Source organism: Kogia breviceps, chromosome 9 (assembly GCF_026419965.1).
Source record: "Kogia breviceps isolate mKogBre1 chromosome 9, mKogBre1 haplotype 1, whole genome shotgun sequence".
NCBI lineage: Eukaryota > Metazoa > Chordata > Mammalia > Artiodactyla > Physeteridae > Kogia > Kogia breviceps.
The window spans coordinates 19659877-19674526 of record NC_081318.1 but is presented as its reverse complement, the minus strand read 5'-3'; the positions used below and the strand labels follow the sequence as shown (position 1 = coordinate 19674526).

At 38.9% G+C, this 14650-nt stretch overlaps 1 protein-coding gene and 1 pseudogene across 1 annotated transcript in view; both read left to right on the top strand.

Annotated features, from left to right (window-relative positions):
- The window catches only part of EXOC4 (exocyst complex component 4), an 826096-nt gene that overhangs the window by 92532 nt on the left and 718914 nt on the right, over positions 1–14650 (top strand). Inside the window, exon 6 of the mRNA XM_059074406.2 lies at positions 916–1159. Coding sequence (XP_058930389.1) covers positions 916–1159 — 244 coding nt within the window. The remainder of the gene's footprint in view (positions 1–915; positions 1160–14650) is intronic.
- LOC131762722 (large ribosomal subunit protein P1 pseudogene) lies at positions 9330–9685 on the top strand (annotated as a pseudogene).

Genomic DNA, 14650 nt, shown 5'->3' with positions numbered 1-14650 from the left:
GTTCTTTGGGTAGTTGCGGAAACCCCTGAAGTCATATGAGAAGTTTTGTGTATATACACGTTAGTTTGAGGGAAAGGCCTGTGGTTTTCAGTAGGTGACAGAAGTCTCAGATCTCAGTCCTGCCCTCTCCCCAACTCCCACAGGGGTTAAGAACCACTGTTAGAAGGTGTTTCTTTCATTATGAAACCAGATGGTTTGGATGAAAGCTGTAGTCTAAACATCTGCAGAGACTTTTGACATATACTACTACTCAGCAAACTTCCATGGTTTAGCAAGACCTGTCTTCAATAGATAATGATGTTTTGGTGGACATGTTTTTAAAGAAAAATAGAATGTTGTTCTTTTGCATTTATGAAATAGTCTTCATTACTCTTTTCCTCAGTCTTGTCTCCCTTGTACATATTATTTTTCCTTTGTTTTGCTTCATCTCTCTTATCATTGGTTATAATTTTATTTACCTTTTCTTTTCCACATGTTTGTATAATGTCTTTTTATCAAGCTACTTATCTCTAACTAATAAATAGGAATTTTAGACTATGGTCTGGCTCTTTGTAATTCTCATGCAGCACCAAGTATGGCATTTTATAAACAGTGAATGTTAATAAATGTCACCAATGTTAATAAATGACTCTGTAGAAATGGTAGTCTGTGGAAAAATTTCTGTGGAGATTTGCTTGCTTTTAATTGCTTCTCTCTCCTATTAATTGATGGGTATAATATGAGGAACGTTAACTGGTTTTTTTTTTTTGTGTGTGTGTGTGATTCTTAGGTAGTTACTGTGTAAGTATAATTTAATTTCAAACTTAATTGAAAAACCTCTCTGATTCCTTTAAGGGAATGATTGCATGTTTTTTAGACCCGTTCTGTTTTTCAATTTGGTGATAGAATCTGTGGCTATTTATTAATTTTTTACAGTGAAGGAGATAAACCTTCAGGACATCAAGGAGGATTTGGAGTTGGATCCAGAGGAAAACAGCACCCTTTTTATGGGCATCCTCATTAAGGGGCTGGCCAAACTGAAGAAGATCCCAGAGACAGTTAAGGCGATCAAAGAACGCTTGGAGCAGGAGCTGAAGCAAATTGTGAAGAGGTCTACAACCCAGGTGGCTGACAGTGGTTATCAGAGGGGAGAGAACCTCACGGCTGAGAACCAACCAAGGTAGGTGGGGCTGTGGTTTGTGTGTTTTCTTTTTTGGTTGCGTTGGGTCTTCACTGCTGTGTGCAGGCTTTTTCTAGTTTAGGCGAGCAGAGGCTACTCTTTGTTGCAGTGCACGGGCTTCTCATTGCGGTGGCTTCTGTTGTCGCAGAGTGTGAGGTCTAGGCACGTGGGCTCAGTAGTTGCATCCCATGGCCTCTAGGCACGGGCTTCAGTAGTTGTGGCGTGTGGGCTCAGTAGTTGTGGCATGTGGGCTCAGTAGTTGTGGCATGCTGGGCTCTAGGGCACGTGGGCTTCAGTAGTTGTGGTGTGCAGGCTCAGTAATTGTGGCACACGGGCTTAGCTGCTCCACGGCATGTGGGATCTTCCCGGACCAGGGATCCAACCTGTGTCCCCTGCGTTGGCAGGCGGATTCTTAACCACTGTGCCACCAGGGAAGTCCCATGGTTTATGTTTTTGATAATTGTATTTACTGTAGCTTTTCTAGGGTGGGGGGAGTAAGTAAATATCTTAGGTTGATGTTGTTTCTTGAACTTTGGATACTATGGCCCATACAAACTCAGATTGGTGAAAACAGCTTGAAGAGGCATAGTTCAGCTGGTTGTGGTGTTTTTTTTTTTTTTTGGTGGTACGTGGGCCTCTCACTGTTGTGGCCTCTCCCGTTGCGGAGCGCAGGCTCTGGACGCACAGGCTCAGGGGCCATGGCTCGTGGGCCCAGCCGCTCCGCAGCATGTGGGATCTTCCCGGACCGGGGCACGAACCCGTGTCCCCTGCATTGGCAGGCAGATTCTCAACCACTGCGCCACCAGGGAAGCCCAGTTCAGCTGGTTTTTGAGGTAGTTGAGAAGTTTTAAAGCATGTTGTCCATACTCAAATGAAAGAATGTAGCAGTTATTGAATATTTCTTAAGCACTTAACTATATTCAAGGCAACTTATGTATATTATTTAATTTTCACTATAACTTTTTGAGCTGATTACTTAGTATCCACATTTTATAGTTAAGGAAACTGGAGTTCAGAGATGAAGTAACTAGCTCAAGGTCACAGAACAAGTGGCTGGCCTTCCACCTGAATGCAAGTCCATGGTATTTCCTCTGTCCCATGCTTTCTTCTTTAATGTGTAGTGATATTTGCCAATAGGCAAATCAGTCTCAGGAATTCCTTTATGTACTTAAAACAACTAATAAGGTTTGGATTTTATAATTCTTATTTCATAAGGGGAAAACTGAAATTGTCCTCTGATCCTAACTCTGTCTTGACTGTGATAGACTGGGAGCTCATGTCTGCCAAACCAGAACTTAGGGCACACTAGTCTAATGTCATCTGATGGTGGGAGAAGATATTTCAAATTGAGGATTTCCTAGAAAATCCAAGATTAACTCTACATGGATCTTTGTTCCCTCCTTCCCTTTCTCTGTTCTATTCCCCAACCCTCCAGGTACACCAGATATGGGCAAGGCAGGAATTTATCGTTTGAAGGGAAAAGGCTAATGGAAAGTACAATTTTATCTGAGAACAGAGGGCAAAGTAGGGCATTTCTTCCGAGTTGCTCAAATAATGTGTGTTCCTGGGAGGTGTGAGATAGTGTGTGTTAGACAGAGTTCATAATCTTGTTGACACGTCGTGAAGGAAATTCTACTGTTTGTACTTAGGACTTAAATTTTTTTTTTTTTTTTAAGAAGATAAACAAATTTAAGGAGAAATATTAATAGCTTAGTATGGAGTTCCCCACTTTAAAATTTTGAAGAAATTTATTCTGTTTACATTTTCTATATTCTTTTGTTCTTCTAAATTATAGTGATCTTAATTATATTTTAGAAGTCTTCAAAAATTAATTCCCTTGTAAACTTCATTCAGAAGTACGACTGGTGAAGAAAACATTCTCCACCCCTCTTATGCCACAGAGTATTTCAAAGCACATGTTTTGAGGAGCATGGGTTTTGGAGCTGAGAAGACCTGACTTTGAATTTCAGCTCCGTAACTGAGGAAAACAATACCTGTCTTACCAGGGTTGCTCATGTTAGATGAGGTTTTAGAGCTTGGTAGAGCAGCGCCAGTAGGTACCGTTACGTGCATTTGTGTGTGTGTGTGAATACCTAAGTTTATTTATTTTTGGTTCCTTTCTCAGCTTTCATGTTCGTTGATCACTCACACTGTGATCCAGAGAAGCTGGAAATGGTTCTAAACGGAACGAACTGTGCTTTTCTTCTTTCTTTGCCTGGTGCCTGGATTTTCGTGTAGACCTTTTGCCTCCTTACTGATGAACACTTCAGAATTCTGATTTGCTGTTTGCCCAGTTGCTGCAAGTCCCTAGATGAATACAGTGAACTTTCATAGGGAAATAGCATGACTATAGTATATATTGGAAATAAAACGAAAAGGGCACGGATCAATAACTGTTCTGTAGTTCTCATTACAGTCCCCTTAATAGCAGTGTGTCTTTCCTAGGATTTTGACCTCTTCCTCTTCTGTTCCTTCGGCACCTTACAAAATTCACAAGTGGAAATTACAGCAGCAGAAGTGGAAATTCAACATACTGCCCCAGTAAATAATAAATGTTTCTCTATGAAGAATGAATCAGCAGGAGGGTATTTTTCCCTCTTTAAGTTTCATTTTTTTGGTCAGTATTTTAAAGGCTTTTGTAGGTAGGATATATTGGACACTGGCAAGTGAACAAGCTATTTGTCTTGATTTCATGCCTATAACATGATCCCATTTTATAAAATGTACAAATCTGAAATGTTGGGCCAAAACTCCTTATTAGATAAAATAGTACAGAGTAAGCAAATATTTGGAGCCACTCTTTTTGAAAATCAAAGATTAAATTCTTGGGTTGGTGTTCCAAATGGCTGATAACTTGGAGGTAGTCTATAGTAGCTGTGTGCCAACAAATGCTTTAAAACTCCTCAAGAATTAATTACCTGGGAAACTTCTTTCAAAAGTGATTGCATTGTTGCTTCTAGAGGTTTAGAAGTTTAGAAAGGATATTGTCAGATTATCCTTGAAGCTTGCATGATACCTTGTGTTAAACTGTACTGGGAGGTGTCAGTGACATTATTTTAGAGAGAAGTAAAGTCATAATACTTTACATTATTATTAATATTATCGTTTACCTTTCAAGAAATCTTATGTTAAAGGTGTAAGAGCCTGTTTTCCTTAAAGGAAGTTGGAGCATAGGCAAAAAGAACCATGAATCCTTCTTCCACAAAATGATTCTCTCCATCACTACATCCCCCGCCCCAGTGAAATAACCTATTCCAAATCGTTAGCATATAAATGCTACTCTGAGGCTACGCACCAGAATTGTAACTTTCCCTAAAAGTCTCCTTGTTCAGCATCATCTTCTTAAATATATTCTGGTTGTGATGCATTGCAGGCCTGTTTTCATTTGTCTTAATGTAAAGAGAATTAATGTTGCGTGCTATTTTGCTAGAAAAGTAGTAGGAACCAGACTAGTGAACTCTGTTTTGCTTTCACTTCCTGCAGAGCCAGAATACTTTCACAGACAGTTTTCAAAAATCACTTTGCTCACCCACTTATTATTTTTTTTTATTCTTGATCCCCCAACCTATTGTCTATTTATAGGAGAAATATTTTGTCTTTCTGTTCATTCATTATCTAGTGTCTGTAAACCTCTGTTTACTATGAAGGGAAAATATTCAACTACTGTTGTTGCCAAGTTGATAAACATTAGGGTAACAAGGGCTTTTTAAATCTCCCAGAACCACCTGCTACCCATAATTTCCTCAGAAAGGCAGGCAATGTCTTCAATATCAGATGGCTTGTGTGGTCTGCAGCCTGTGCAGCTCATAACCAGTTTCTTCAACTCCTGCTGCCTAGCTATTGGTTCTTTCCCAAAAATCTAGCTGATGAGCATTTTCATTTTTGTTCAAAAAAGCTGTGGGAAGTCCTTTACTATTTAGCAAATGAGAAAAGCATGAAAAATGCATGGAACAAAATCTTCTCAAAGGTGTGATACCTTGTCAAGGGTATGGGAGAGAGAAGAATGTGGGAAAAGAGAAGGATTGGCGTCGTGTGTGTAACAGCTACTTATTTGCAAATGGTCCTGTTTAAAAGTGAAAGCAGACGGGGGAGGTGCTGGAGGCCCGCTCCACTTGGGTAAGACTGTTGGTCTGGAAGAGGGCGGAAGGGATTGAATGAGTGGACAGTGGCTGCCAGGGAGACCTTTTCCCTTTTTGGAAGGAGACCATTTTGTGATGTTCCTTGATCTCTGTTATGAATGAGGGAAGATTAAGCATCTGATATAAAAAGGAGAGAACACTGCATATTCTGTGCTCACTGAGGAAAAATTCATGGAAGAAACGGGAGAGAAATATGCTTTAATGCTAAAAGTAGTTGTGTTTGGATAGTAAGGTTATAGGCCCCCCCCCCTTTATTTTGCAACTGTTATTAAGTTATAGTGAAAAATAAATTCATTATTTAAGAATTAAAGTATTACTCAAGTTATTTTAATCAAAAGAAATCATTACAAATGGAAATGCTGATTGGGGGTATTAGTGTGGAAAAACATTATACGTGTTTGCAGATCAACTGGATCATGTTCATTAAGTTACTTTTTATGGTGTGTATGTGTGTGTGTGTGTGTGTGTGTTTGTGTGTGTGTGTGTTTGGTTATTTTCTGACTACTAGAATTTGGAAGCTTCAAGAGAAGAGAGAACTAGTTTGCTTTGTTCAGCACCATATCTCCAGAATGTAGGCACAGAGCCACCAGACCCATAATAAATATATTTTGGATGAAAGAATGAATTCCCCTTATATTGAATATCAGTCATGGACCAGGAACTAACTGGGCTCAAATGCCACACAAAATACGACATGATCCCTGTCCTTATGGAGTTTAAAGTCTAGAGGGGAGGAAAGGCATTAATAAGAGAACCCTTAGATAAGTGTATTATTACAAACTGTGATAAGTGCTGCAGAGGAAAAGCAAAATGTGCCATGAAAGCATATAACCATGAGGATCTAATCTGGTCTGGGTAGGTGGGCATTAGGGTGTGTCTTGTGTCTGGGGGGGGGGGGGATGTGTGTGTGTGTATTTTAAATAATAAAGTAAGGCAGCTTTTACTGTTGTTTTATACAAGTTGTAGTTATCAAGCTCCATTCATTTGATAGCACCTGCTAGTTATTCTTCTAGTTGTGCAGTTACTTTGACATTGACATATAAGATGTGAGAAGGAGAGCATCCGATTCTTGATGTGCCATTTTCAGAGTTCTTTGCTGGTTGATTAGATTTTTGTGGTTTATTAGATTTCGATAATTATTGCCAAGTGTGTTTTTCTTAGAGATAATACCAAGTTTTCATGTCATCAGTAATGTTTGAGAGTTCCTGTAGTCTCATCAATAATGTTTGAGAGTTCCTGTAGTAAACAGGTTGTATTATCAAAATGTTTTTTATCTTTGTCAATCTGATCGGTGAAAAATGGTATTTCCAAGGTGGTTTTGATTTGTATTTTTTAGAGAAAATTTGAGTGAGGTTAAACTTCTTATTTGTGTAAAAAGTAATTCATTGTTATGATATCTATGTTATATATGGATATATTACTTCATAATAATCTGGGTTGAGGGTGAGTGTAGATATAGCTAAAACAAGATTAGTGATAAATGATACTAATTGAATCAGGGTGATAGGTACAGGATGGTTCATTATCCTATCCTAAAAGCCGACTTGTTTAAAAGTTGACATTTCAATAGTACAGTGGTCAAATAATGTTTTATTTTCTTACTGAAAAATAGTGAACACCTATTTTTCCAGTATGTTTGTCTTTCTATTGATTTACAGGAACTTTTTATATATCAAGAAAATTAGTTCTTTGGGATTTATAGTCTAATTTCCCTCCAGCTTCTTTCTCTTTTGACTTTGTTTATGATGTCTGATCACGTATACATTGTTTTTATTTTTATGAGGTTGTATTTATCAATGTTTTCTTTTAAAGCATCTGGGTTTTGTGTCAGAACTTAGGTCTTCTTCACTCTTAGATTACAAATAAAATTTCCCAGACTTTCTTCTAGTCTTTATATTTTTGATCTGGAATCTGAAGGAGTGGCCATGCTACTTTTAAATAGTCGTAACACTTATTACATTGTATGGTAATGGACTGTATACCCTTTTCGTTTCTGCCTCCCAGTGTCTGTCATGTAATTGATTGTCGGTGTTAGATGAATACTTGCTGAATAATTCTAACATTGAATCATCTACTTTATAGTCATGTTTTTCTTCATAATTGGTATTTGCCTCATTTCCTAAAACTCCCCACTCCACCCCCCCGATTTCTCAGTCTCTGCAGGCTTTAGATTTGTAGAGATACATTGAATTATTGCTCTAAAAGTTAGAGAAATGTACGTTAAAAATACAGAGTCCAGAACTTGAAATGACGGCATACTGTTGTAATAGGCCAGTCATACAAAGTGGTTTTATCTATGAGACAGTCAAAAGGTTCAAGCCCCAAGTTTAGTTTTGTGGTAAAAGTACAGTGTTTATGGAAAGAGAAATAAATATTTCTCATGGTTTCTTTATATCTGTGCCTAGAGTCAGGCATGTATTTCTTTTTCATGTAAGTAGCATTTCCTTTCATCTCTTCTTTCTCTATTAGTTACTCTTCACCTACGTATCTGAAATGTAGGATTTGGTGGAATTGGTCATTTTATTTTACAGAAAAATCATTTAAGAGCAGCTTTGAAGCAAGGTCAAGCATCTGTCCTTGTGGCTTCTTGTAGCCATTCCCAAGCACTGCGTGTAGCACCTGGACATGCTTGGAATCAGGAAGGGCCTCGATGTAATTTAGATGAGTAGCTAATTTGAATCAAAGCAAGCGGGAAGCAAGTAAATTTAACTTCAGTGATTATGATTCCATTTGATTAAATCTCTACTTTTGATTACATGTATCAGTGAGAACATGCTCTAAATACACCCAACTATTAAATACTGAAGAGTATGAATAGGATGAACCAGGGACATATGGAAGAAATTCCACTATTCCTCAACTAGAATATAATCCCCTGCAGCTTTACTAAAATATTTTTAGAACAAATGAATTACTTCTTTACATATGGGGCTTATTATACCATTTGTTAACTAAAATATACAATTCATTACCATGGAAGGTAGTACTGGTCCCAGATCTACATACCTTCTTGTAAGACTTAAATTAATTGATGATAGCTTCTTTTTATTTTTTTAACATTTTATTTTCTATTGGAGTATAGTTGATTAACAATGTTGTGTTAGTTTCAGGTGTACAACAAGGTGATTCAGTTATACATGTACACCTATCTATTCTTTTTCAAATTCTTTTCCCAATTAGTTGTTACAGAATATTGAGCAGAGTTCCCTGTGCTCTACAGTAGGTCCCTGTTGGTTATCCATTTTAAATACAGCAGCGTGTACATGTCAGTCCCACACTCACTAACTGTCCCTCCCCCCAGCCTTCCCCCTGGTAATCATAAGTTCCTTCTTTAAGTCTGTGATTCTTTTTCTGTTCTGTAATTAAGTTCATTTGTATCTTTTTTTTTTTAGATTTCCCACATAAGCAATAGATGATAGCTTCTTAGCATATCAGGTGAATTAATAATGTGGGTAATGTTTGTAGCTCTTTGGTAAATGTGCAGTTGGACAGCTGTCTTTCTGATCCTTACGTTGTCCTTTGGTTATAGTCCCTGGAGAAAGGGAGCTTGGCTGAATGTGCTAGAGGTCTTACTCAGTGTTACATTTCTTAAATCTTTGTTTTATATTTGTCAGGGTAAAAAAAAAAAAAAATGCTTTTTATTTCTCTTGTTTTGCATGCTGTGGGAGGTTCATATTAGAGATGGGGCCAGTTAAGGAAATGACTTAAAATGTAGGTAAAATCTACATTTTAGGTTATTGATAATATTATTTAGGTGTCTGCCTTCGTGTTGCATCAAGGCCACTTCTTTATTTGGCAGATAGTAGGAGCTGTCTTAGATCTTTTCATTTTCTGTGTGCTCGTTGGTGTCATAATCCAGAGATACTCCACACTCAAACGGGCACTGAATCTTTCTCATAGCAAGAACACACAAACAAAAACTTGTGTCAGCTTTCCTCAGCTACCGCTGAGCTGCTCCGACCTTCCGAGGAAGCTAAGGCTGCATTGGGGTGAGGCCCTCACTTCATCCGGCGACTAGCACCGCGCCCGGCAGCCTCTGCCTAGCGCTCGCCCACACCATGGCCTCCGTCTTGGAGCTCACCTGCATCTACTCGGCCCTCATCCTGCATGACGATGAGGTGACGGTCACGGAGGATGAGATCGATGCCCTCATTAAAGCAGCCGGTGTAAATGTTGAACCTTTTTGGCCAGGCTTGTTTGCAAAGGCTTTGGCCGGTATCAACATCGGGAGCCTCATCTGCGGTGCAAGGCAGGTGACCTCCTGCCACCAGCAGGAGGTCCTGCCCCCTCCACCACTGCTGCCCCAGCTGAGGAGAAGAAGGTGGAAGCAAAGAAAGAAGAGTCTGAAGAGTCTGAGGATGACATGGGCTTTGCTCTCTTTGACTAAACCTCTTTAGTAACATTCAATAAAAAGCTGAGCTGTTTGCTGCTTAAAAAAAAAAAAAAAAAAAGTGTGTCAAATGAAATTCTTCCCTTGGTGATGTTTAGGAGTGAGGTCAGATATGATTAGAGCACCTTTGTGTGTATCTTAGGCTGTACTTTATTTTTCTGGGCTCCTCTAGTTCCTGGCCCATATCAGCATTATGTTCTCTAATTAGATTGGGCTGTAAGTTTTTAAGTGGGGGGTTAACTTTGTGTTTGCAGCCTGATTTAGGGCTGGGCACATACTAAGTGCCCAGGAAGTTTAATGAATAAATAAGTAAAAAAAAATGCAAAGAAGACAATTTGAAAATTAGAGGAAACGATTTTTATTTTTAAAAAAATCTCAGCGCTACACAGAGTGGGGTCTAAGGACCAGCAATACCAATGTCACTTGAAAGTGAGAAATGCAAATTATCCCTGTGGGGAGGGGTGATTAAATTGGAATCCCTGAGTGCGGGGCCCACAGGAGTCTCTAGATGATTCTACACATGCTCAAATTTGAGAAGACTCTTTATAACATCACAGACATCACGGAGTTCTGTCGTTTTGTAGCATTTATGCTTTGCAGAGCAGTCTGCCATCTGGCATCTCACCTGAGTGAGCCTTACTGTTGGCCTCATCACAGGTAGGGGCATTATTATTAATCCCAGATTTACCCAGGGAAGTGGGAAAGCTGCAATAATTTGACAGTTTCACAAAGCTGGTTGGTGGTGGAATTAAGAGGATAAGTTGTCTGTATCCTCCATGGCAGTTTGCTTTCTGACTTAATGTAAAGATGACAGTCCTAACTCATTTCCTGGGCCTGATTTTGTTCTTCCTCAGGAGGAGGGCGGTATTTGCGCTGACACATCCATTCCTGCACCCGTACAGTCTCCACCCCCCACCCCGCTGTGATCAATGGCAGGCCTCTCAGCGATAGCTGGACATGTTAAGAAGTGTGAACAGCCGCCACAGAGTAAATGAGCCTTAATTGACTCACTTGAGAATCAGACTGATGACTTAGAGACACGTGAACAGTCCCTCTAGAAACCTTGTACATTCTTGTACTAAGGCCAGTATACAACTAAGTGCTAAGAATATACACCTAAAATCATAACTTTTCTTGTCTTTGGGAAGTGGATTTGCAGATAAATTTTCCTATGTTCCATTATGATGAAATATTTTTCAAATGGGTGAAAGGCTTTTCTTTCCCCTAGCTTTATTGAGATAATAACTGACATAACATTGTGTAGGCTTAAGGTGTACAATGTGTTGATTTGATATACTTAAATATTGCAAAATGATGACCACCCTAGCTTTGGCTAACACCTACATCACATCACATAATTACCATTTCTTTTATGTGGTGATAACTTTTTAGATGTACTGTCTTGGTACCTTTCAAGTATATAATACAGTATTAACTATAATCACTATGCTTTACCTTAGCTCCTCAGATCTTATTCATCTTATAACTTGAAGGTTGTACTTCTTGACCACCATCTCCCATTTTCCATAGCCCCTGGCAGCCACCACTCTAGTCTCTGTTCCTTTGACTTTGGCTCTTTTGGGTTCCACATGAGTGAGAACATATAGTATTTGTCTTTCTCTGTCTGACTTACTTCACTTAACCTAATGCCCTCAAGGTCCATTCATGTTGTCGCAAATGGCAGGATGTCCTTCTTTCTCATGGCTGAATAATAGTCCACGGTGTGTGTGTGTGCGTGTGCGTGTGCGTTTTGTGGCCATGCCATGCAGCATGCGGGATCCTAGTTCTCTGACCTGGGATCGAACCCCTGTTCCCTGCAGTGGAAGCGTGGGGTTGTGCATGCGTGTGCATATGTTATCTATTCATTCATTGATGGACACTTAGGTTGTTTCCATGTCTTTGCTCTTGTGAATAATGCTGCTATAAACATGGGAGTGCAGATATTTTTTGAGAGTCTGTTTTCATTTCTATTGGATATATACCCAGAAGTGGGATTGCAGGATCATATGGTAGTTCTTTTAATTTTTTTGAGGAACCTCCATACTATTTTTCATAGTGGCTGCATCAGTTTACATTCCCACCCAACAGTGTACAAGGGTTCCCTTTTCTCCATATCCTCCCCGACACTAGTTATCTCTTGTCTTTTTGATGATAGCCCTTCTATCAGGTGTGTGGTGATAGCTCCTTATGGTCTGATTTGCATTTCCCTGAAGATTAGTGATGTCGAGCACCATTTTGTGTACCTTTTGGTCATTTGTATGTCTTCTTTGGAAAAATGTCCATTCAGTTTCTCTGCCCATTCATCGGATTGTGTTTTGTGCTGTTGTTTTTGAGTTGTGTGAGTTCTTTATACATTTGGGATATTAACTTTTTATCAGATATATGGTCTGTAAATATTTTCTCCCATTCATAGGTGGCTTTTCATTCTGTTGATGGTGTGCAGAAGCTTTTAATTTGATGTGGTTCTCTACTTGTTTATCTTTGCTTTTGGTGTCAAATCCAAAGAGTCATTGCCAAGACTAATGTCAAGGCTCTTATTCCTGTGTTTTCATGTAAGAGTTATATGGTTTCGGTGCTAAGTTCAAGTCTTTAATTCATTGTGAGTTGATTTTTGTGTATAGTGTAAGAGGGTGTTCCAGTTTCATTCTTTTGCATATGACTATTCAGTGTTTTCATCATATTTTGTTGAGGAGACTGTCCTGGGAAAGGCTTTTGAAAGAATGATACTAATACTTTAATTCAAAGAAAAAGGGCCTGGGTTTATTTTCTTATTTCAGTCCCTAATTTGCCACACGTTCGAACTAGAAGTTCATTCGAGGTCATCTACTAAGAATTCAGAAACTGAGCCTGAGAGGCTGACTTGACAAGTGGGGAAGTAACACAGGAAGGCAATTACTAGAGCCAGGACCGGTTCTTTTTATTTTTACTGTGTTTCATTCTGTATTGCTAATAGTTTTTTCCTATTCTTTTCATAGTGCAGATGGAGAATTAGTCAGCACTCCTCAAATAGTAACTGCTCTTTACATGAAGATTGTTATTAATAAAAGTGGTGAGACTAATCTCTATCCCTTAGAAGTAGTTATTGGGTAACCTTGAAGATTAAATGGCATCTATGTCCTGTTTGAAATGAAAAATATTAGCTCAGCCAAGCTTATTATGAAAATGTGTATGTGAGATACAGGAGTGTAAAACGAAGACCATTTTGATATGAAATAATTGATGATCAGTTTCTTTTAATTTTTCATATAAAACCCAAGCTCAGAGTTCAGTATTTTCTTATCTTTTAGAACATGGAAGGAGGGAAATAAATATTCTGTGGTTAATGCCTTTGTTTGTCAGTGGGAAAATGCAGAAACCTGATATTAAGGTCCCAGCCGATAAGTAGTAGAGCAGAACTGATCTACCTTGGGTGTGTATCTTTACTTCGTGACCGAGTAAGGCAGCTTCTTGGCTGCTAACGTGGATTTTCAGGCCGAATGACTAATTCAGGTTTACCTGGATGTTAAATTTAGATTCAGATAGTTGAATCTCACCTTAAATATTGAACATTTTCACAGCTTGATGATATATCTTTATACCACAGACATTTCTTGACTTGTGCAACTGTGACTATTCCTTAACATTTTCTTCTCCTTAATTCTCTGCCTTTTTTCATGGTGGCATTCCAAGATGAGATACATAGGAGTAGCTATGGGTAGGAAGTTAGTAGGCTATCTGGGAGAATAGGTAACATTTTGCTTGTATTTATAAGAAGCCTGTTTTTAAAACCTGCCAGGTAATTGGAAGTATGTTTAAAGAACAAATATTTGCTTCTTCTCGACTCTTTCATGTTTTTTAACACAAAGTAGATTTTAACACAGTATTATTAAAGTTAGCTCTGAATGCATATATATTTTTCAGCTTGTAACTGTATTTTCTTTTTGTTCTCATGTTTATGTTGATGAGGTTATCTTGTTGAGAGGAGAATTTTGTGTGAAATATTTTTGTTGTGGTCTTCTAATTTCCTTCCAGGAGATTACGGTCAGTAATTCGTTTTTCCTTGCCTCTTGTTATCTGCAATCCGGTCTCTATCGCCCCCATCTGCTGGAGCTCATTGTTTCATTCTTTCTTTGAACAAATACTCATTTATTGCCTGTCATATGCTTACTATTATGACAAATACTAGAATACTGTGATAAATCAGGCATAGTTCTTACCCTCATTGAATTTACGGTCTAGAGAGGGAGAGGCAAGGACTGGAGGAAAGGGGTCTCCTCTAAGGGTTGTTTTAAAAATCCAGGGAAGAGATGCTAAGGCCTGCATTAGCAGAGTGACAGTGGCAATGGGCTAAAGTAGGCCCATGGTAGAGGTAGAAATAAAAGAGGTTGGTAATTGATTGGATTTGAGGAAGAGGGGAGGGGAGGATGATTTTCTGGGGTAAGTGGTACCGTTCACTGACTTAGGTAAATGGAAAAGTAGGTTTGGGGAGGAGAATGATGAGTTTTATTTAAGACATGTTAGGTTTGATGTCTACAGCTCAGGAGAGCCGTCTGGACGGAAGATACGTTTGGGAGTCATTAGCGGGTGGATGATTGAAGCCATAAGTGGTGAATGAGCTCACCCAGAGAGAGTATGAGAATTGAGAAGAGTTGACAGCACTTAAGGAACAGGCTGAGGAAGAGACTCTTGAGAAGGCGCAACCAGGGAGGTGGAAGGAGAGTGGAAGAGGATAGGGTTGGAGCCCGTGGAAGGCAGTGTTTCAAGGAGGAGTGAGTGGTCAGTAGAAACAAGCACTGCACCTCCTTGAATAAGGACTGAAGAGGTCTTATTTATTTATTTAGATGTATAGTTGATTTATAATGTTGTGTTAATTTCAGGTGTACAGCAGAGTGATTCAGTTGTACATGGGTATGTATCTCTTCTTTTTCAAATTCTTCTCCCTTATAGGTTATTATAAAATATTAAGTAGAGTTCCCTGTGCTG